Consider the following 21,102-nt stretch of genomic DNA (forward strand, 5'->3'; position numbering starts at 1 on the left):
AACCAAATAAGCAAATGATAAAAGAATAGAAAAATGGAGGTGAAAAAATAAATTGAAAAGCAGAAAAGGAAAAAAGGAAAAAAAATAATAAAACCGTACAACATAGAAGAAAATGAAAAAAAAAGAAACAAAATATAAGGAAAAATAAATAATTCATTAGAACCAAAGAATAAAGTAAAGAAAAAATCAAATGAAAATAGAGCAAAAAGGTGAAAAACAAAAAGAAAAGAAAAGAAAAAACCCAGGAAAAAACGGAAAAGAAACATTGCAAAAACCGACTTGTTTCGACTTGACCACACTCGTGCTACTGCTCTATCACGAATCCAACACAAACCGAGTGGCTAGCCACGCTATCCCTCAGGTCTTGTTAGATTCTTTGAAAATCTGAACGAGTTTGGAGGGGATTGGGAGGGATTAAATGCACTACAAGTCAAAACCGAACAAGCCCTTAGCCAGGAGACTAGGGTTTGAATCCCCTGCTCACTCCTTTTTCTCCTCTCTTTTTCCTTTCTGCGTGAATGGGCCGGCCCAAGTACTGTAACCCCTTCAGCGAGATAACCATAGGTCTCGCTGAATGTGACATATAGCACTCGCACTAGTAGCAGCACTAAGCTAGCGAGGTATGTTTTATTTTTCTATTTTTTTTGTTTTGTTTTATTTTATTTTTTCTATTATAATACATCATAAACCACATTTTAGTATAGAGGTAACAATTCTATAACATATGGTGAATATTTTATGAATAGATACTAAACATTTGTCTGGTATAAATTGAACAGTTTTTAAATATGCTGAAATTTTTTATATACGATGAACCTTTTTATTATACACATTGTACATTTTTTGATACAAAAACTTAATTAATACAAAAAATGTATTTAATACATAAAGAATATAATTTAGTGTACAATTAAATTTTGTACTTATACAATGACTATTTTTTTAATAGACACTTAACATTGTTTTAAATATTCGGTGAACTTTTTATAATATAAACTGAACTTTACATAAAACATATAGTGAACACTTTTTTAAAAAATGTTCAAAATTTATAAAAGTGTTTGCAAGGTCAAAAAATGTTTCACTAGTTCACAAAATGTTTTCAATTTGAAACAATTTCACATACCAAAAATGGTCAAAAAATGATCAAGAGTTCAAAAAAAATTATAAATATGAAAATTGTTCAAGAATTTGAAAAAAAAAATGTTCTTGCGGTTAAAAAAATGCTCATGAATTCAAAAATATACGTGTGTTTTGAAAATGTTTGTGAATTTGAAAATTATTCAGAAATTTGATAAATGTTCGCATATTTGAAAAACAAGAAAAGCAAAAAAAAAGAAGAAAGAAGAAAAACAGGAAAAAAAGAAAATAGAAAATAAAAAGGAAGAAAAACAAGAACACTGATGCGGAAACAACTTTCTGGAACCTTCCCAAAACTGGGCGGAACGTTCCATAAGGTTTTTCAAACCAGCACATGGTTCACGGTTCACGTCTCGAGTGTATGCGTTAGCGCGGCTAAAGTGGGCCAGCCTAGTAGTAGCGTCGTGTCAGTGGTCGCTACGGTACCGCTCCAGAGAGCGATACAAACATTTGTGAACTGTTGTTGCCATGACAACTTAAAATACATTGCCTTTTTGTATGAATTGTATTATGACAAATTCATGTGCTGTTTTAATTAACATGTCAATTTTCCATTTTTCCTTTTTGTAATGGGCCATGACAATGTTTTGTTGGTTTCTTCATTTTTTAGATTTTATTATGGCAATTTTTTCTGTTTCTGGCATTTTTTTTGGCAAAACACAGTTAATTGGGCCTAGCATGTTTTTGAAGACGTGCTTTTCTTTAGTTTTCGAGCCTAGGGTTGGGTGAACCAACCGCTAGAGCGAACGCTGAAAGGAGCAACAATTGTTCGCTCGTTTCCCCGTTGCCAGGGGAATGATTCATTCGCTTGAACTGTGCTCCCCAGATGACATTCTTGCGCGAGACTTAACCCTACTTGATCGCATATCTGTCTGATTCCTTTTTTTGATAACCCACTTAATTTTGTTTATCATTACTTGCCTATTTCGAGGATGGAATCCTGCTTCGGGAGGTTAATAGGATTCTCAGAGCTAGTGGGTACTTTGCTTGGGCAACACATCAAGCTTATAACAATGAAGAGGCCCTCTAAGAGGCATGGAAAGATGTTGCTCCTTGTACCATGTGGTAATTGTTTATTTAGGGCTATAATATACTCAATGTATTGATCTTTGAAAGGATGAGTTTTGTGTTGTTTGCCCTTTCACATATTATTACATAAGAAACTGCTTTGAGGAGAACACATCTGATTCACGGCGTATTCTACTTAATCAGTTTTGTATTGGCCAGAGAACTGGGAAGATGTTTCATTTGGTTGAATGGTTTGTTAAGTTTTATGTATTTATGATATCATTCTTCCTCTATCGCGGAGCTCAGCGTGAGGCATATCGAGTCTGAAGTCTATACCATGTAGTCACTTATTGGATTTTGCAAATATGAGCCAGGCTTCCTTGCGAGTTGGTCGAGTGCCTCGAGAAGGCTCAAAATAGGTGGGACAATGATTTGGGCTTCAATTTTATTCACACCAACATTTGGACGAATGGAGGAGAAGCTAAGCAAAGAAGAATACAAGATTCAAGCCTAGGAATATCCATGGGTGGTGCAAAAGAATGATGCCCACCACGCAGTGCTCAGACCCACCCTCACTCCATGAAAAAGTGAACAACATTGTAAGTCAAAAACGTGCAATTATGAGGGGCAACTTAAGGAACAGGTGCAAGAGTGTATCTCATGGAGGGTACCACTTTCATTGACGTGATTCGGTGTGAGGTGCGTCGTGCGATGGCGAGATCATCGCATTGGATTAACCACGATTATTGTTAGGGAGGGCGTAAAGGAGGATAAGCGGTGTCACGTGTGGGGCACTATGTTGAAAAATAGGGTGTGGACCTGTGGGTATGGACCATGTCTCGTGCCATGTTATTGGGCTGGTGGCATGCGTTATTTTCTCCCGTTTGCAACACACTAACATGTTTGCTAGTTATTTAATTTTAAATTAATAATAAAAGGAGGTGAGTTTCTGTCTGTCCTTCATCAAATTACCCCTGGAATTGCCAAAAATTTCCCATTATGTCACCCATAAATGAGGAAATTTTGAATTTCTTTTTCATGTAAGTCCCTGCATTGGGCCTCGAAGCCCGACCGGCCCATGCACACCAAGAAAACACAACCGTGCACACCCAATCTTCTCTCCACCACTTGTGATTGAGCGGAAATTCTAATAATATATCTCAAAAACTAATAATAAGTTGAACTTATGTGAACTCTCTATAGGAGGACATCCCATCTACAATTACACCTCTAGCCGCCGTGACCACACTAGCTCAATTTCTTAAGAAAAGGAAAGACCAATCTCTAGAGCTCACAAATGCCAACTAACATATGAGATACTTTTGTCTCCAGAAACTCTTTTACGTTCTTATGAGAAGGCGTATCATCTCTTCCAAGCCTACCTGACACAGAAAAACGAGCACATTGTTCATAGGTGCTCGACGCGGTCGAACCTATCCCACCCCTGTGCCTCCCTTCCCTCGCCGCCGACTGACCAAGTCTGCTCGGCAAACAACGGCGGCAGGGCACCTCTCCGCATGAGCTAGAATATAACAACCCTGGACGCAGGGGCAGTGCCAGCTATCTGGCAAGGTTTGGCCGCCGCCACGCCTAATTTTTTCTACAAATAAATCGATAATATACAACTTTGGAGCGGTAAAAGACTCGGTGCATGTTAAGTACTGGTCGGTCTGATGCATTAGCCAATGGTTTGCGAGTTGTGAGTCGAGTACACGGATGAAATTAAAACATGAGCATGCTATCCGGCTAGCCTACTCCATGTCACCAAAATCCTAGAAATTTTTCCGTTGTTGAACCTAATCATTATTATAGTATTTTGGTTTTACTTTGATGAACACAAAATTAATAATATCTAATATATATGGTTTTTTTAGCAAACACTCTAGGGTAAAAACCCTATTGTAACTCTATTTTTCATTAATATGGGGGGGAGGTGTTATATACAGATGGATTATAACAGGGCAGGGGTACATGAAAAATAGGTGTTTGCAAATAGTCCAGCCAGCTTTGCATACCCTCCTTTAAACTAGGTTTAACTCTTTTGATGATGGTGCCATAATGGTCCTTGAAACAGGAGATGCAGTAGTTCAAGTCCCTTTGCTTGTTATCAAAAATGATATTGTTTCTGTGTTTCCAGATGGTCCAACAACCAGCAATTAGACATTCTTTGAAGGGCTGAATCTGAGTTCTATTTCTGGCTTCAATGAGCATATCATTACAATTCAGATCAGTGTTCCATTCAAAACCAAGTGATAACCAGAATTTTTGGCTAAAATCACATGAGAAAAAAGATGTTTCATGTATTCATTGGGTTCATCATCACATAGAACACATATTGAGTTCTCAATGTAGAAGTTTTTCCTGGTGAGAAGATCTCTCGTATTTAATCTATCCAAGAGAAGGAGCCAAAAAAATAATTTTTGCTTAGGAAGGCATCTAGACTTCCATATCCACTCGAAAGGTTTGGGAGCTTTCTCAGGGCATCCCCATTAAAAATTGTTCCCATTAAAAATGTTCGTGTTTCAAAAATCGTCCTAAAAATATTCATTTTTTAGGAGTTTAAAAATTGTTCACGGTTTAAAAAATGTTCACACTTTTTCAAAAAATGTTTTTTAGATTTTTTTTGAAGTTTTAGAAAAATGATTCCATTTACATTTTTTTCATATATACAAAAAGTGTTCGTATTGTCAAAATTGTTTGGGATATTCGAACTGCATCTAGTTTCAAAATTTTGTTCTGGATTTTAAAATTTGTTCCCATTTAAAACAAAATCACCAATTCGAAAAAGTTTGGGTTTTATAAAAAAATTCAGGATTTCAAAATTTGTTCTAGTTTTCAAAAAATAATCACCAATTCAAAAAAAATCGTGTTTTTAGGAAAATTTCTGCAATTTTTAAAGGTATTTGTGTTTTTTGAAAATGTGCTGAAAATTTGTTTATTTTATCATTTTAGAGATTTTTTGAATTTTAAAAGATGTACCCTTTTCAATTTTTTTGTACAAATTCAAAAAATGTTCACTTTTTGGGAAAAAATCAAGAATTTTGAAATTTGTTTTGCAGTTTCATAAGCTGTTTCATAATTTTGAAAATTTTCATGTTTGTCAAAATTGCTTAATTTCCAAAAGTTGATCAAAATTTGAACTTTTGGTTGCAATTCCTTAAGTGATGTTCAGTTTACACCGCTGCTCATAGTTCTTTATACATCAGGCTATGTATTCGGCAACAAAACTCTGTAGCTGTACTGGCTAGCATGGTTTAATGCAGTATCCGGAGATACATGACTCTGCTGAATCATTAGGGCGCAAACTTTTCAAGAAGTATAGCCACGCTATTTACAACATATATAAATTAGAAAAACGTGATTTCTGGAAAAGAATGTGCAAAAAATTTGAAAGTTCGCGGATTTCAAAACAAACCACGAATTCAAAGAATTTCCATGAATTTGGAAAAAGTTCATCAATTTTGAAAAATAGTTCATCAATTTTGAAAAAAGTTCATCGTTTTTGAAAAATATATACTCAATGTTGAAAACAGTTCATCAGTTTTGAAAAAAGTTCATCGATTTTATAGAAGTTCAAAAAAATTAAAAAAAGAGTTCATCGAATTGAAAAACAGTTCATCAAATTGAAAAACAGTTCATCAATTTTCAAAAAGTTCATTGTATTTGAAAAAAGTTCATTGATTTTCTAAGAAAGTTCATGGGCTTTGAAAAAAGTTCACCGATATGAAAAAAGTTCATCGAAGAATGAAAAGAAGTTCACAAAAAGTTCATAATTTTATTTAAAACAATCATCAATTTGAAAAATCAAGTTCACAAAAAATGTTCATCAATTTGAAAAATAACTTCAGAACATTTAATTGTTTTCATCGATTTGAAAGATAAGGAAGAAGAAAAATGAAAAAAGGAATGGAAATGTAGAAGTAATAAAAGAATGCGAAAGCTGAGAAATATCAGATGGGGTTGTGTGGTTGGTGCGTAGCCCCGTAGTACGCGAGGTCACGGGATTGATTCATCCTGCATGCAATCCTTTTGCGTTTCTGGAAACCAAAGGGAAAAAAACTACAGTTATATGGGCCAGCCCAGTTAACGCGGCTGCAGGCGCCGGTTAGGAAAATTGCCCTTTAACCGACGCTGGGGTTTGTCAATAGGAGCTCCCATAAAAACGGACAATTCAATTTTTTAGAAAATAGAATGGACATTCGTGGAACCATGCTCCACCACATTTATGTACATTTTGATTATTCGGACGGGCCAAATTATTAGTGGGCCTGCTCACTGAGCGATCCATGTTTACAAATCCTTGCAGCGGTATATGTTGGGCCCACTTCTCGCTGTGAGCGAACTTACACCTGCTTGCCATCTTCTGTCTTTCACTGTCGCTGATGCTAGCTGATTCCGGTGTTCCGTTACGGTATTGTGGACTTTGCGGTGCTGGTCCGTCTCTGTCGAGCCCAGATGAGACGCAGACTAGCCTGATGCATGCACGAGAGCGCCGATTATTGCCTCTACCATACAATAGTGATGGAACCCACCAGCTGCATTCCCTATTTCGTCTCAAGAACTTCCTGTTAAGTGGCCAGGCAGAGGCAGCCCAGCCATTTGTTTTGACACAGCAGTAGCATGGTTACGGAGACAGTTACGTTATGGTACCCTGTTCGCTTGTCTCCCAGGAGGCTATTGCCTGCCAGGAAATGTCTCCAAAATAGTTCCAAGATTTTCAAGAATGAAATATCTGCTCCTAGCCTCACTTTTTTTGGTCAATGTAAGTCGCAGAAAAAAAAGGAATGTAAAAGTAGTACTCTGTAGCAAATATTGCGCAGCAGGTATTTAGCCAGTTCGAAAAGACCATCAACCATTTCGGGAGCAGACGTGGTGGTGTTGGTTGCAAATGTGCAGCCGCTGTTCCGATAATGGCACATGGGCAGCAGATAGGGCCCGTCCGTCGGGGTAGACACAGGCACACAGCATGCGCTAGGTAGCCGACTATGAGCGTCGATTTAAAAGTCTTGTTGGGGCGGTGAGATTGCCGGAACCAGCTGTCACTACCAAATTATATGATCATGATGATGCTGGTGTGGATCTGCTCATGGACAAAAAAGCCTTTTCTGATGCCATGAGAACGATCAAGCTCTGTCCAAGTAGCGCCCCGTGTACTGGAAACCAAAAAAACCGATCCATGCCGTACTATGCCCTGCACGGCCACTCACGGACCCGTTCAACCCACGGCACAGTTTGCCCTCCCGCATTCCGGCAACGTCGCCGTCAACCGGCGGTGAAAGAGAGAGGGCGACCCGGAGCCCGACATAGACGAAGCAAAATAATCGATCACGGATCGCCGGCGACTCTGCACGGCGGAAGCGAGCCGAGTCCACTGCCCGCTACTGCCGGCTGCCGTCCCCGCGGCGAAGAACGAGTCCGGACTCCGGACTCCTCCGTGCCCGACACAGACCGCCCGGAAACAAAACGAGCGCACTACAAACCCTGCCCACGCGGCCGTAGAAAATCCACCCCCGTTCCGTTCCCGCACAGGCCTGGCTGATTGACTTTTGGGTCCCGGCTTGCCCTGCCGAGCTCACACACCCACACACGCTCCGCACCCCGTCTGCCTCACATGTGGAACCGCCCCCACCCCGTCTCCCACTCCCGTCCCGGCGCCCTCTCCCCCCTCCTCCGCGTCCTCTCCCGCGCCGTCGCTGGGCCGCCGCTGCCGTCCGAGCACGATCGGATCCGGGTCGCGGCCCTTCCGCGGATGGACGCGACCTCGCCGTCGGGGCGCCCCACGACGCCTCGGCGGCAGCTGCAGCTGCAGGGCCCGCGCCCGCCGCGGCTCAGCGTGCGCCCCGAGTCGCACGCCATCAAGAAGCCGTCCGGTGCGCCGCCGCAGGCCCAGGGGCAGGGCCATGCCCGGCGGGAGGAGAAGCAGCAAGGCCAGCCGCCGCGGGAGCCGGTGATCATCTACGACGCGTCGCCCAAGATCATCCACACCAAGCCCAGCGAGTTCATGGCGCTCGTGCAGCGCCTGACCGGCCCCGGCTCTGGCGCGCTCCCCTCCGAGGCCCAGACCCAGGACTACCAGATGGACGAGGCCGCGCCGGGGCAGTCCTTCCTGCCGCCGGAGCTTCTCCTCTCGCCGTCCGCAGCGATGTCCCCGGCGGCGAGGCTGGCTACCATCGAGAGGTCCGTCCGGCCGATGCCCGCGCCGACGCCGGATTACGTGGACTTCAATAACTACAGATTCGACGACGGCGGCCTCGCGGCGGTTCTCGGCGCGGGTCGGCCTGGGCCCGGCATCCTGTCCCCTTTGCCGTCGTCCCTGCCGCCGGCCGCGGCCTCGGTGCTGTTCTCGCCGCTGCCGTTCGATCCGAACGGTCTCAGCTGGCTGAACGAGCTGAGCCCCATCCTCCGAGCGGCATCCACCGGCGCCGCCTCCTCAGGAAGCGGCAGCGGCGGCGGCGGGAGTAGCAACGGCGGCGCCTACCGGCAACCACAAACCTACTACTCCGACCCCTTCGTCCCGAGCCCCCGCAACCTCCTTGCCACGCCCACCGTGCCGTCGCCGCGAACCTTCGCGGAGCTCATGAGCAACCTACCGGATCTTTAGGCCGCCGCCTCCGTCAAAGACGGCACCAGCGGCCGAAATTTCTCTCCCTCTCTAGTTTTTTTTTTTTGCTTCTCCATTTTTGGGGGGTTAGGCGCAGCCCGGGGTGGTGGGCCCCCGTAGTGATGACAGGTTAATTAGTGAAAAATTATCCTCTGGGTTTTATTAATTCTTGTTGGGCAACCACTTGCCCACTAGGCAGCGAGGAAAGGGGGAGGAAGGGATGGAGAAAGCAATGCTTAAAGTCAGCAGTGATAGAAGGTTACTAGAAGCCGGCCGACCGCCCCCTTGCTTAGATTTTTCTTGATTTATTACTAGTTTCTTTGGATTTACATCTCTTGTGTAAGCTGAGGGAATGATTGTTTGATAATGCACCATGACTTCATTCTTTTACCCTAGCGAATTACTCCATTGATGATGTGTTCTTGATTAGGTCATGCTGACTTTTGTAGTTTTACGCTTGACAAGTGTAGAATAAAGTGGCGATCAGATGTTCTCTTGGTAGTAAAACAGGATGATAGTGCATGCAGAGTTTGATGTGGAGGCTTCGCTGCGTCGCTCGCACGTGCTTCTGGCCAAGATTCCGTTTACAGGGGGGAGGAATGTGGAGCTGGATCTGCCTGTGCAGTGTACCACGCACGCTCTCGTGTATCGCGATCATGCATGCCGCCCAATCGCGGGAATTCTGTGGGTGCTCTCCAGTTTTGGATTAGTTCTAGGGTCTATCTATGAAATATGAACGCGCTTCTAGAGTAAACTTAGGGCATCTCCATTGCAGGGCGCTTAGGCCGGGCGCCAGGTTCGTAATCCCGGTAGATTAGCGGTAAGGATGGCAATGGATAGTGTATGGGGCGGGTAGAGCAATACCATACTCATACCCGTGTAGTCAATGGGTACAAAATTCTACCCGTACCCGTATCCACGGGTATGAAACTTTATCCATGCCCATACCCGACGGGTACTCATGCCCGTTGGGTACCCACCCAACGGGTAGATCAAACAATATACAAGTTATTCAGAATTTTACATTTATCGATAGCACATTTGACAAAAAAATTATCTCAACTAAATAACAGATAGATGAGTACATGACAATTACCTCAATTTAAATTGACAATTGGTGAACTTTAACATAGCTTTACAAACTCACGACACACTTCACCAAATAACATCCGACAAGTAATAAATAAAAACATTCGAGTCACCGATGAGCCAACACAAAGAGCAGCTACAGCAGATAGCAGACACGAGCCACCAACCAGCACAAATAGTAGCCATCAGCTTCCAAGTTCCAACCAAGCACAAACAGCGGCAATATCTTCACTCTTGGGTGATGATTGAAGTAGACTCATCCTTCACATGAACAAGATGATACGACACATGATTAAATTGGTCTGCTATAATCTATAAATTTAAGATCAAAGCATTTAAGTAATTTACCATCTCCTCTTCTTCATCCTCGAGAACACTCTGAAATGTCGAAAAGAGTGTAGAATTCCAACCACCTGATGAAATAACCAACATTTGTATGTAAATGGCGAGTTCTTTGCAAAATAAAAAACAAGTGCAAGTGAAAAACGTATTACCTAACAGATCTGCACAAGACCAAGCTTGCATGCACATGAGAGCTTCAGCCACATTAGGAGTAAGTCTACTACGATGTGCACTGAGTACTCTGCCACTAGTGCTGAACGCACATTCGGAAGCCACTGATGTTATGGGAATAGGCAATATATCACGAGCAAGTTTTTGCAAGGGAGGAAACCTCGAGCCGCTAACCTTCCACCAATTGATGATATCCAATTCTTGTGTTCTAGGTAGACAAGCTTCTTCCAAATACAAGTCTAATTCTGTATGGATTGAAGAAGAAGGGACAGTGGGGTGACTAGACAAATACTGATCATAGAGTTTCATGGCTTCCTCTTCTTCTCCAAGTGGATCGGCAACAGAAGCATCCCATGCATCCTCGCCTTCAACTTCATCTTTATATTACTTCACCAATTGAATCAATAACTTCTTCACCTTCCTGTGGCTGCATGCTCTCTTCCATAGAGGGGACCATAAAGAGCATTGAGGATATGAAGTTTATACCTTGGATCAAGAACTGTTGCAACAGACATAAGACCATGGATATCTTTCCAATACTTCTCAAACTTATCCTTCATTTCCCCGGACATTTTTTGTATAAGCTCAATGTCACTCTTACCCCATTTCCTTATGGCTAAGCGAATGGTAATCACTTTAGGGAAAAAAAGATTTGCTGTGACATACTTCGTGCCTGAGAATGACTCGGTGATATCAAAGAAGAGCTTCAGCCTATCACATATTTCTTTTGCAAACTTCCAATCATCTTTGGTTGGGCAACACTTAAACTTCTTTTCACGTGCCTTTAATTTTTCAAATATCTCTATGTATCGTACTGCAATGCTAATCATGATATAACTTGAATTCCATCTAGTCTTACAATCAAGAGTTAACCTTTTGTTATACTCTATGTTTAAAGTTTTTGCCATCTTTTCAAACTTCTCATGCCTTTTAGGTGTGGCCGACCAAAATGCAACACTGTCTCGCAACCACTCTATACCTTTCTCTAAGACACTCATTCCATCCTTTACAATTAAGTTTAATATGTGAGCAGCACAACGCATATGCAGTAATTGACCATCCAGCATGAGAGAGCTTGTATCCAACTTATCTGGCAATATTCCCATAGCCTTGTCATTTGATGTGCAGTTGTCCAAAGTGACGGTGGAGATCTTCCTCTCAAGGTGCCACTCAACAAGACATTCATACAAGGCTTCACATATAACCTCAGCTGAATGTGGACAGGGCACATAAGCAAACCTATTTAACACAATAAAATAGAAATAGTCATGAGTATTGCATAAGCATAGTATGGTACTACCTCCGTCCGGGTTTATTGGTCCCCATTGTATTTCGTGCTAAATTTTGACCATAGATTAAACTAACAAAATGTTCACGCATGTCACCAAACATTATATTTTTGAAAACTATGTTCAAATACGAATCCAATGAGATAATTTCTCTTGACATGCATTAACATTTTGTTAGTTAAATTTTTAGTCAAAATTTAGCACAAACTACAAAGGGGACCTATAAACCAGGACGGAGGTAGTAATTGCTAATATTTACTATTGTGCTATGTATAGATTTATACCTCATAAGAAAGCTCTTTAGGTTCCAAGAATCATCTATATAGTGCGCGGTAACAGCCATGTAACCTCTCTTTTGATAGCCCGCTGTCCACAAATCTGTAGTGACAGCCACTCGGTGCTTGAATGTTGCAAAAAAATTCACCATCTTCTCCTTTTGAGCAGAATGCATAGCCACAATATCATTCCTAATAGTATTTCTGCACACCATCTTAAACATCGGCTGCAAAGAAGAACAAAATCTACGAAAACCACTATGATCCACAATAGATAGAGGATACTCATGTTCACATATCATCAATGCAAGATCTCTCCTAGCCTTCTCTTGGTCAAAAATGACATTTTCCATATTCACTTTGCCACCTTCACCTTTGGTCAACCTCAGTTTTTGTTGTTGTGGACCAATGGGTGCATGCTTAGCAGGACAAGATTCCAAATGTACACGCAAGTGAGTTGTGCCAGCTCTAGGTCCTGCAGTAAATTTTCTGTGACGATGATTGCACTCGGCTTTCAGTTGCCCATTTTCTAATTTCTCTTCCATCTCATCCCATACTGCCGATGTTCGCTTCCTCTTAGAACCAGCTCTGCTAGATGTAGCTTGAGATGTTACAGTAGCAGCTTGAGATGTTGGAGTAGCAGCTTGAGATATCGGAGTAGCTAAAGATATTGGTGTAGCACGTTGAGACGAAGGATCAGCTGAGGTAAAATTCCCTGCACCAGCCGCAGCCGAGCTTTCGTCTCCATCTTGAGAAGCCATTGATCTATACATGAAAATGTGATGCATAACAAATAAGTTCCTCAATTGCAAAAACAAGATACATGACCATGCCACTATGAAAATAAAAATATACAAACCAATCTATATGTAGACATAATTTATGTCTTCCTCGAAACAGGCCACCACATAATTTATATTAGCATACATGTACATGTTAATCTTGCTCATTTCAGAGTCTGTACATGAATTACAACTATACTGAATAATAACTGTAGTAATTAGGAACGACAGCGTACAGTACTGGAATCTTCAAGTATAGCCTACTGAATAAACTACAGTCTGGAAGAGAGCAATAGAAATTTACTAGCACCGGGACGGCAGCGTACAGTCTGCAATACTAACTCTATGATGTGCCTGCTGCAACATAACCAGACTATATTTTTACTGAATCGTAAGTCCACACTGTCTGGAACGGCAGCGTACAATTAGCACCAAGTTTGGCTCACGGAGAGAAATCGAGTCTTACCATCGTGGAGATAAACTAGCAATTAACATCAAGTCAGCCAAAAAATAGTCTGAAGATAAACCTACGCAATTAACATCAAGTTGCAGATTGTACATTGTAGTCTGAAGATACACTTATACGGAGACAAAATAGCAATAGAAAGAAATTTAATAAGTTCACGATAGAGAGCCTTACTCTCGCGGTGGGATTCCAGCCATGGCTTGGCCCTCTTGCCGGCGCGCTCGTCAGTCGTCACCACCACAACACCGCCGTGCCCACTGCCGGCAAGCCGCGACCCAAAGTTGGAGAGGGCTGGAGGAGGATCTAGAGGCAGGAGTTCGAGGCCGGTGGCGACGCCACCGGTTCCATGCTCGCGGAGGCACCTGCAGGACGATGGCCGATGGGTCGATTCGCTCGATGAGTATGGCTATGGCAGGATTAATGGGGAGGGGCGGCTCCTGGGATTTCATTCTCCTTGATTTTGGGAGAGGAGATTACGAGGTGTGATGCTTAATTACGGGGAAGAGATGAGTACTTGCCTAGTTGTGTAAGGTCCACCGTCCACATGATGTAGCTACACAGGTCCACGGGTCCGTCTAAACGGATAGGGAATGGGTATACCCACGGGTACAAGGCTATACCCGTGCCCTACCACAAAGGTATGGGTAATACCCATGGATATAAATTTGTGTCCATACCCGGCCCATGCGGGTACGGTATCCGCGGATAACCGTACCCACCGGTAAAATTGCCATCCTTAATTAGCGGTTGCCGAGTGTAATCCTGGTGTCAACCCTGGCATCGACGCCAAACCACGCAGCGGGCGGGTCATTTTCCTTCTAACACTTAGCGTCTACGTTGTTTAGTTAATTAGCGTCTAGCGTTGAGGGATGAGGCGCTTAGGTGTGTTTCAGATTTTTTTTCCATAAGCGCCTGTGTAAGCTCCTGGCATTGTAGATGCCCTTAACCGGTTTATTAATTACAGTAATAACCGCAGTTGAGATATATTAGAAGAGTTGTGCGCGCTTTGCTGTGCCGTTCGTCTTGTTGGTTTTCTTAAAAGAAAATCTCTCTGTTTCAAAGTATAAGATGTATTGTTATTTTTTTTGAAAAGACAAACCTTTTAAGTTTGATTAAATTTGTAGAGAAATATATTAAAATCCATAATATCACATCGGTTTAGATTCATCACAAAATGAATTTCCATATTATTTTTGTTTAATATTGTGGATGTCGATATTTTTGTTCTGAACTTGGTCAAAGTTAAAGAAAATTGATTTTCTAAGAAACTAACACCCCTTATATTTTATAACTAATGGAATATTTAGTTTGCCGGGTGGGGGAGATGATAGAGTCTGTTTTGTTTTTATTTATAATGCGGTGATTTGGTGGCCTTTTATGGTGTGATTCTGTGTTATCCGCTAACCAAGCTATATTTATATGGGATTTTTATGTGTCGGTGGTTGCATGTACTATATTGATGCTACAATATCACATGGCAACACTTTTTTTTCTAGATGGTGGGAGAGTGCGTGGGATTGAAATGTTTTTATATGTTGGTTGTTGCTGCTTGATTCGAAAAATCGTTGGTCCAGTCAAAATCGTAAGCCAAATCAATATTGAATACCATAACTGAATGAAAGAGCTTCAAATTTTGGGAACATAGTGAACTAATAGAATTGAATGGGAGAGCTTGAGAAATTGTTACCCAGTCAAAATTGGATGACCCAATTCTAAATTGAATACCTTAAGTAATTGTGAGGCCTTAAAAATTAGGAAGCATAGTGTATACTGCAAGGGTTGAGCGCGCTTTGCCATGCTGCTTGTGTTCTTGCGATTTCAATTTTTTGTTTGTTATTTGGTTTGACGCGTGGGGAAGATGGTGTGTGTGTATGTTTTTTATAATGCAGTGTTCTGGTGGGCTTTCTTGGCAGTGTGATTATGGCTTATCTACTAGTCAACTCGTATTTATATAGGGAAGTTTCTTACGTTGGTGTGTGCATGTATTATACTGAAACTACAGTGTCACATATTGACGCTTCAATTTTCTAGGTACTGAGAGGATGTGCGGGACCGATGTGTTTTTAGGCTGGTTGCTGCCGATTAATTGAGAAATTGCTTACCTAATAAAAATCGTGAATCAAATCCAAAATTAATTACCTTAATTGAATAAGAGAGCTCCTTGAGAAATTGTTGACCCAGTCAAAATTATAAACCAAATTCAAATGTAACACCGCAATTTAATGAGAGGGCTCTAAAACTAAGAAGTATCATGCATTAAATATTGTTAACCTGGTCAAAATTGAGTGACTCAGTTTCAAATAGAAGATCTCAGTTGATTTTGAGTCCTTAAAAATTGGTAAACGCTTGTAGCTGGTCAGTTGGCCGAACTTTTGGCCAACTCGCTCGCCACGATTCAACCCCACACGTGATATGAGTACGTGGGTGGGCCCCGCGGGACTTCCCCCTTTCTCCCTTATACTTTTCCTCCACCTAGAGTGTGTTTCATTTTTGTTTATAACTAGATGATTCCCCGCGCGTTGCTGCGGAACATTTTGTAAGAATCAATTGAGTAGCAACCTGAATAGAGGTACTTCAAATGAGGCTCCGTGAAAGAATAATATCACATAGGTCTCTCACCGAGTGGCAGGCAACTGGCAGCATGCTTAAAACCATAGATGTCCTATCAGTAGGAGAAACAAAGTGAACTAAGACAATCAAATCATCCATGCTTATACTGTAAAAATCATAAATGCAGTCGCTTGAATTTAAAAGCTAAACATAGGGTGAAAAATGTAACCAGCCTTACAATCGAACTGGGAGGGCAGGGCAGGACTGTTGTATGAGGGTGCCAGCAGCCCCGTTTAAGCCCCTCGCAGGAAACTGTCATACTTGTATATTGAGCAGCAACAATACTATGCAGTAAGAACCACCAAATCGTCCTAGATCCTTGCCATCAGCGGAAAATCATCCGACACTTGCATTAGGTGGGCTCTGACCAAATCTTAAATTAAGCTTGTCATCTAGGACATATATGATATCACAGTTGTCGACTGTAACATGTAACAGATAGAAGCTATCAGAATCATATTCCCATGCTCTCTAAATAAGTACGCAGACTAACAGAATGTATATATGATAACTCGGTGCAAAAATTAAATTTAGAAACGGGAGCTTGTGCTCTCTAAATAAGTATGGACATTAACAGAATGTGCATATGATAACTTTGTCAAAAATAAAATTAGATATGGGAGCTTGGGTACTAATGCGAGTAGCTCGAGGGAGAGAGAAGGCAGGAATGTCATAAGATTTGGCCACATAAAAATGTAATAGGATGCCAACATGCATGCATATATAATTATATATTAGCTTTTGAGAAAAGCCAATGATATTCAACACCCTGTGATCTTTGATTTTAGCATAGGTCACATAAAATTATCATAGGCCTGAACTTCATGTAGCTGTTTACAGAAGCCCATGTGTATCCTGCATATAAGTAATTTGGAAGCCTGTGTGCGGAGAAATAAAGACGGATAATGTATCCATGTTGCATAAAGTGGCGATTTTCTTCTTCTATCCAGTAGCACTTCTATCTATTTAAACATAAGAACGTTAGGTTTATTTTTTATACAAAAAATAGAGGTTGATTAGGACAAATTGATTGGCATGCATGGACCTGAGGAGAATACAAAAATAAACCTAAATCCAAGCGCCAAGAGGTGCATGTCAAATCAAATTTTAGGTGCTTAGCTAATTCATATTTCTTAATATTTTCCTCTCCAATTATCAGTGAATAATTCTTACCATAAATTGCATATACAAATATTTTTGTAGCGCAGGTTGAGAGTGAATGACATTGTTATGATTCTCTGCATCAAAACATGCTGAGATGTTAGTTCAGACTAAGAGTCATGTTCTCAAACATTGTTTACCAAAGCTAAAATATAGAGGTACTTATTCTGGGTAAGAGAGAGTCATGTTCTTCAGCAAGGTTAGATTTTTACTTCGGAACGCTTCCCATTCGTTAGGATCTGCCCACCTATTGTTGTTCAAGTCCACCTACTTGACTGCCTGTTGGAATTTAAGTTAGCATAAACATGTGGATAGTTTTAATGCTTCTTGCACAACATAATTCATCTAGATGTGGTGTACCTTGTCCATAATCTGCTGGAGAGCATCATCAGAAAGATGTAGGCCTGATTCATGTAAGATTCACATATCCAAACTGTCAAATTTTAAGGTAGTGTGCGTGCTATACTTAGCAGATATAATGGGTTTTGTGTGTTAGTTTTTCAATGAACCAAAGAGTGCTGATAGAGCTAGAGGATAAGCATCTAAATCGGCAAATCGCAGTGTATGGTGGTATGACCAAAACATCTTGAAATGGTCTGATCAGTTGTCAGGATTATGTGCAGAATAATTCAGTACATAAAAGATACATACCTCTTCATATTCAACACTGTTGCTGGTGCCTCGCAGATCCAATAGTCTGAAACTCTGAATGCAACTGCCAGAAGGAATTCTTAAAATATCAAATAGGGAAAAGATTATATGAAATACAAGTCATCCCAAATTGTGTATATAGCAGTCTACTGTTACTTGAATATCTACACATAATCAAACACACGCAGTCACACACTGAAAAAGAGAGGTAGGAACCAAAGAAGAAGGTGAGGGAGAAAGAGCCTGAACTGAAGTTGTCCCTCCTGATCTCCAGCGGTGCTCCTCGACATGGCCCACGGCGGCGGACAGCATCCTTGCCCCATGGCGTTCCCCAGAGGCGGACTGGTGAGCGCAGGAGGAGGCGACTCGCACAGGTGCAGATTTGATAGGCGAACCAAAGAGATGCAGCAGCGGAGGCCAAATTTATTGGAAAAAAGAGTGGAAGGAGAAGGGGAACATGCTGCACATAATCTGGCCGCTGCATTCTTGATGCGTTCTTGGAGATGAGGAGCCAAGGGAAGTGGAGAGACGTGGAGCCAACACAAGGGGTGGAGAGCGAGGGCCGTTCTGCTCGCTGGTGAAGCCATAACGGAGGCAGATGTGGACGGAAAGAGGCGTCAGTGGGCATCCTCTCTTGTGGGTCCTACCTACAGTAACGAAAGCTAATGTGGCTATTTTCTACTGTGACGGGTCCCACATGTAAGCCTCTAATTAAACGCTGAGGTGGCATTCTTGCTGATGTGGATAGGTTGCATGTTGAGAGAAATAACATAGTGGGGATGAACTATTTAGGTATTATAGATGCGCTGATTTGGTGGCCTTTCATGGTGTGACTCTGTGTTATCCGCTAACCAAGCTATTTTTATGTGGGATTTTTGTGTGTCGGTAGTCGCATGTACTATATTGATACTACAATATCACACGGTGACATTTTTTTTAGATGGTGGGAGAGTGCGTGGGATTGGTATGTTATTATAGGTTGGTTGTTGCTGCTTGATTCGAAAAATTGTTGGTCCAGTTAAAATCGTAAAGCAAATCAAAATTGAATACGACAACTGAATGAAAGAGCTTCAAGTTTTGGGAACATGGTGAATTATTAGAATTGAATGGGAGAGCTTGAGAAATTGTTGACCCAGTTAAAATTGCATGACCCAATTCACAAAAGATTTCCATGATAGTGTATTTATATGTGAATCTTCTCTTTCCTTATTAGTTCTTTCATGTGTTGCATCATTGACTAGTTCTATGTTTGTCAACCTACAATAAAATTTCCTATTTATAATTTTCCTTATGTGATGTCATCGCTTACCATAAGATTAGCATATTATCTTTCTTTCTATTTTCTTTCTTTTTATTGCAGCAAGAAAGTAAAGAAGGCAAAACTGAAACTAAACTTTATTATATCTCGCACTCGATTACAAGGATCGATCACTAAGCAAACTCACACAAAGAAAGGACCGAACTAAACTTTTATTCATCTAATAGCAAAAGATAACCATTGATCGAACTAAGAAAATAAAGGCAAAAGATGGTGGAGATTGATACGATAACGGGGCAGCTCCTCGCTTGGCGAAAGCCAAGGGGAGTACCCATACCCAATACTCAGTTTTCCTTTGGTGGTGATGAAGAAGATGGTGGTGATGAAGTAGATGCAATCCGGTCTTTGAGGATCAAGAGGCTCCCCAATCTTCGGATGACTCTTCGCAGGGAAGCGATGTGCTCCATGTGCAAAATATTTTCACGATTGAGATACTTATTTTGTATACGAACCGTATTGATGATCCTGAAGGTTGCAATCTCAACGGGGGTAAGACAAGTATAGTAGGGTTCAAGGATATCTTCCTCTTCCTCATCGTCTGGCAATGCTTGCTCGTCCATCGGCACTTGATCTCCGGGTGCCTCCTTGCTCTTGTCCTCCTTAGCTGCTCCAACCGGGTCTTCTCTCTTCAGCTCGATCTTCATCAACCAAGCATCTTATTCCATACGATCAGAGGGGGAGAAGACATGATGCCTGGCTCAACAGATCTGACAGAAACAACAAGAAAAGAAAATAGGAGATTTCTCGCGATACGGAGGTTAACAAGTTCGGGAGATATATATAGACTTTTTTTATCTTGGGGAACAAGCAGAACGGAAGAAAAACGGAGATCAGAAAGTACCCGAGGTGGGCACAACCCACCTGGGCGCGCCAGGCAAGCCTGGCACGCCCTGGTGTATCGTGCCCACCAGGGTCAATTTCCTGGAAGTTTCTTATTTTCCTAATTTTCTAAATATTCCAAAACTGACAAAAACTATTTTTGCGGGTTTTTCGGAGTCCGTTCACTTACCGTATCACGTACCTCCTTATTTTCACGATTCTGGAGTGTTCCGGGAGGACTCTTTTATGTGTTTTTCCGGTGTCAAAGTTTGAATAACATTGCTTTCTACATTAATGGGCGTATCTGAGATATAGTATTTTATTCGTTGCCCATTGACAACCTTTGGTTTAGTCCCTTCGGCGTTATTTATTTGGATAGCTCCAAATCGATAGACCTCCTCGATGACATAGGGTCCTTCCCATTTGGAGAGGAGTTTTCCTGCAAAGAACCTGAAACGAGAGTTGTACAAAAGAACATATTCTCCTACTTTGAACTCACGCTTTTGGATTCTTTTGTCATGACATCTTTTAACTTTTTCTTTGAATAACTTAGCATTTTTATAAGCCTGGCTTCTCCATTCATCTAATGAGCTAATATCAAATAACCTTTTTTCCCCAGCAAGTTTGAAATCATAATTGAGTTCTTTTATTGCCCAAAATGCTTTATGTTCTAACTCAAGAGGTAAATGACAAGCTTTTCCATATACCATTTTATATGGAGACATACCCATAGGATTTTTGTAGGCTGTTCTATAAGCCCAAAGTGCATCATCTAATTTCTTAGACCAAATCTTCTGGGACCTATTAAAATTCTTTTGTAAGATTAATTTTATTTCTCTATTGCTAAGTATAACTTGACTACTAGACTAGGGATGATAAGGTGACGCAATTCTATGATTAACATCATACTTAGCAAGCATCTTACAGAAAGCACCATGAATAAAATGTGAACCACCATCAGTCATTAAATATTTAGGGACTCTAGACCTTGGAAAAATAACTTCCTTAAGCATTTTAATAGAGGTGTTGTGATCAGCACTACTGGCTGGAATAGCTTCTACCCATTTAGTAACATAATCAATAGCAACCAAAATATGTGTATACCCATTAGAGGAAGGAAAAGGTCCCATAAAGGCATTTCTTGACGCTTACCGATATTACCTATTCTTTGGCATTCATCACGAGATGAGACGAATTTATGGGAATCTTTCAAGAGAGTAGGCCAATAAAAACCAGATTGCAATACCTTATGAGCAGTTCTGTCTCCCGCGTTATGTCCTCCATAAGCTATGGAAATGTCAAGCTTATGGAGGACATAACGCGGGAGACAGAACCGCTCATAAGGTATTGCAATCTGGTTTTTATTGGCCTACTCTCTCC

General features: G+C 41.4%; 2 protein-coding genes across 8 annotated transcripts; one reads left to right on the forward strand and one right to left on the reverse strand.

The window, feature by feature from the left end:
• Positions 1-7,654: 7,654 nt before the first annotated feature.
• Positions 7,655-9,144, forward strand: LOC119364249 (translation initiation factor IF-2-like). Its single transcript, XM_037629683.1, has one exon. The coding sequence runs from the start codon at positions 7,760-7,762 to the stop codon at positions 8,747-8,749; it is 990 nt and encodes a 329-aa protein (XP_037485580.1). The 5' UTR covers positions 7,655-7,759; the 3' UTR covers positions 8,750-9,144.
• Positions 9,145-9,789: 645 nt separating this feature from the next.
• On the reverse strand, positions 9,790-18,149 carry LOC119364250 (zinc finger BED domain-containing protein RICESLEEPER 2-like). Of its 7 annotated transcripts, none has more exons than XM_037629685.1 (11): positions 17,835-18,149; positions 17,586-17,649; positions 17,295-17,338; positions 17,147-17,213; positions 16,947-17,011; positions 15,952-16,195; positions 13,338-15,825; positions 11,925-12,680; positions 10,333-11,590; positions 10,187-10,251; positions 9,790-10,099 (listed from the first exon to the last, which is right to left on the reverse strand). In XM_037629685.1, the coding sequence occupies exons 7-9, from the start codon at positions 13,358-13,360 to the stop codon at positions 10,765-10,767; spliced, it is 1,605 nt and encodes a 534-aa protein (XP_037485582.1). In that variant the 5' UTR covers positions 13,361-15,825; positions 15,952-16,195; positions 16,947-17,011; positions 17,147-17,213; positions 17,295-17,338; positions 17,586-17,649; positions 17,835-18,149; the 3' UTR covers positions 9,790-10,099; positions 10,187-10,251; positions 10,333-10,764. The 7 variants fall into 7 exon arrangements, with proteins under 7 accessions (XP_037485582.1, XP_037485583.1, XP_037485586.1 ...); XM_037629686.1 differs by having other exon boundaries at positions 13,338-13,525; positions 15,783-15,825; positions 17,586-18,149; XM_037629689.1 differs by having other exon boundaries at positions 17,182-17,213; positions 17,586-18,149.
• Positions 18,150-21,102: the final 2,953 nt, after the last annotated feature.

The sequence above is a fragment of the Triticum dicoccoides genome, chromosome 2B (genome assembly GCF_002162155.2).
Source record: "Triticum dicoccoides isolate Atlit2015 ecotype Zavitan chromosome 2B, WEW_v2.0, whole genome shotgun sequence".
Taxonomy (NCBI): domain Eukaryota; kingdom Viridiplantae; phylum Streptophyta; class Magnoliopsida; order Poales; family Poaceae; genus Triticum; species Triticum dicoccoides.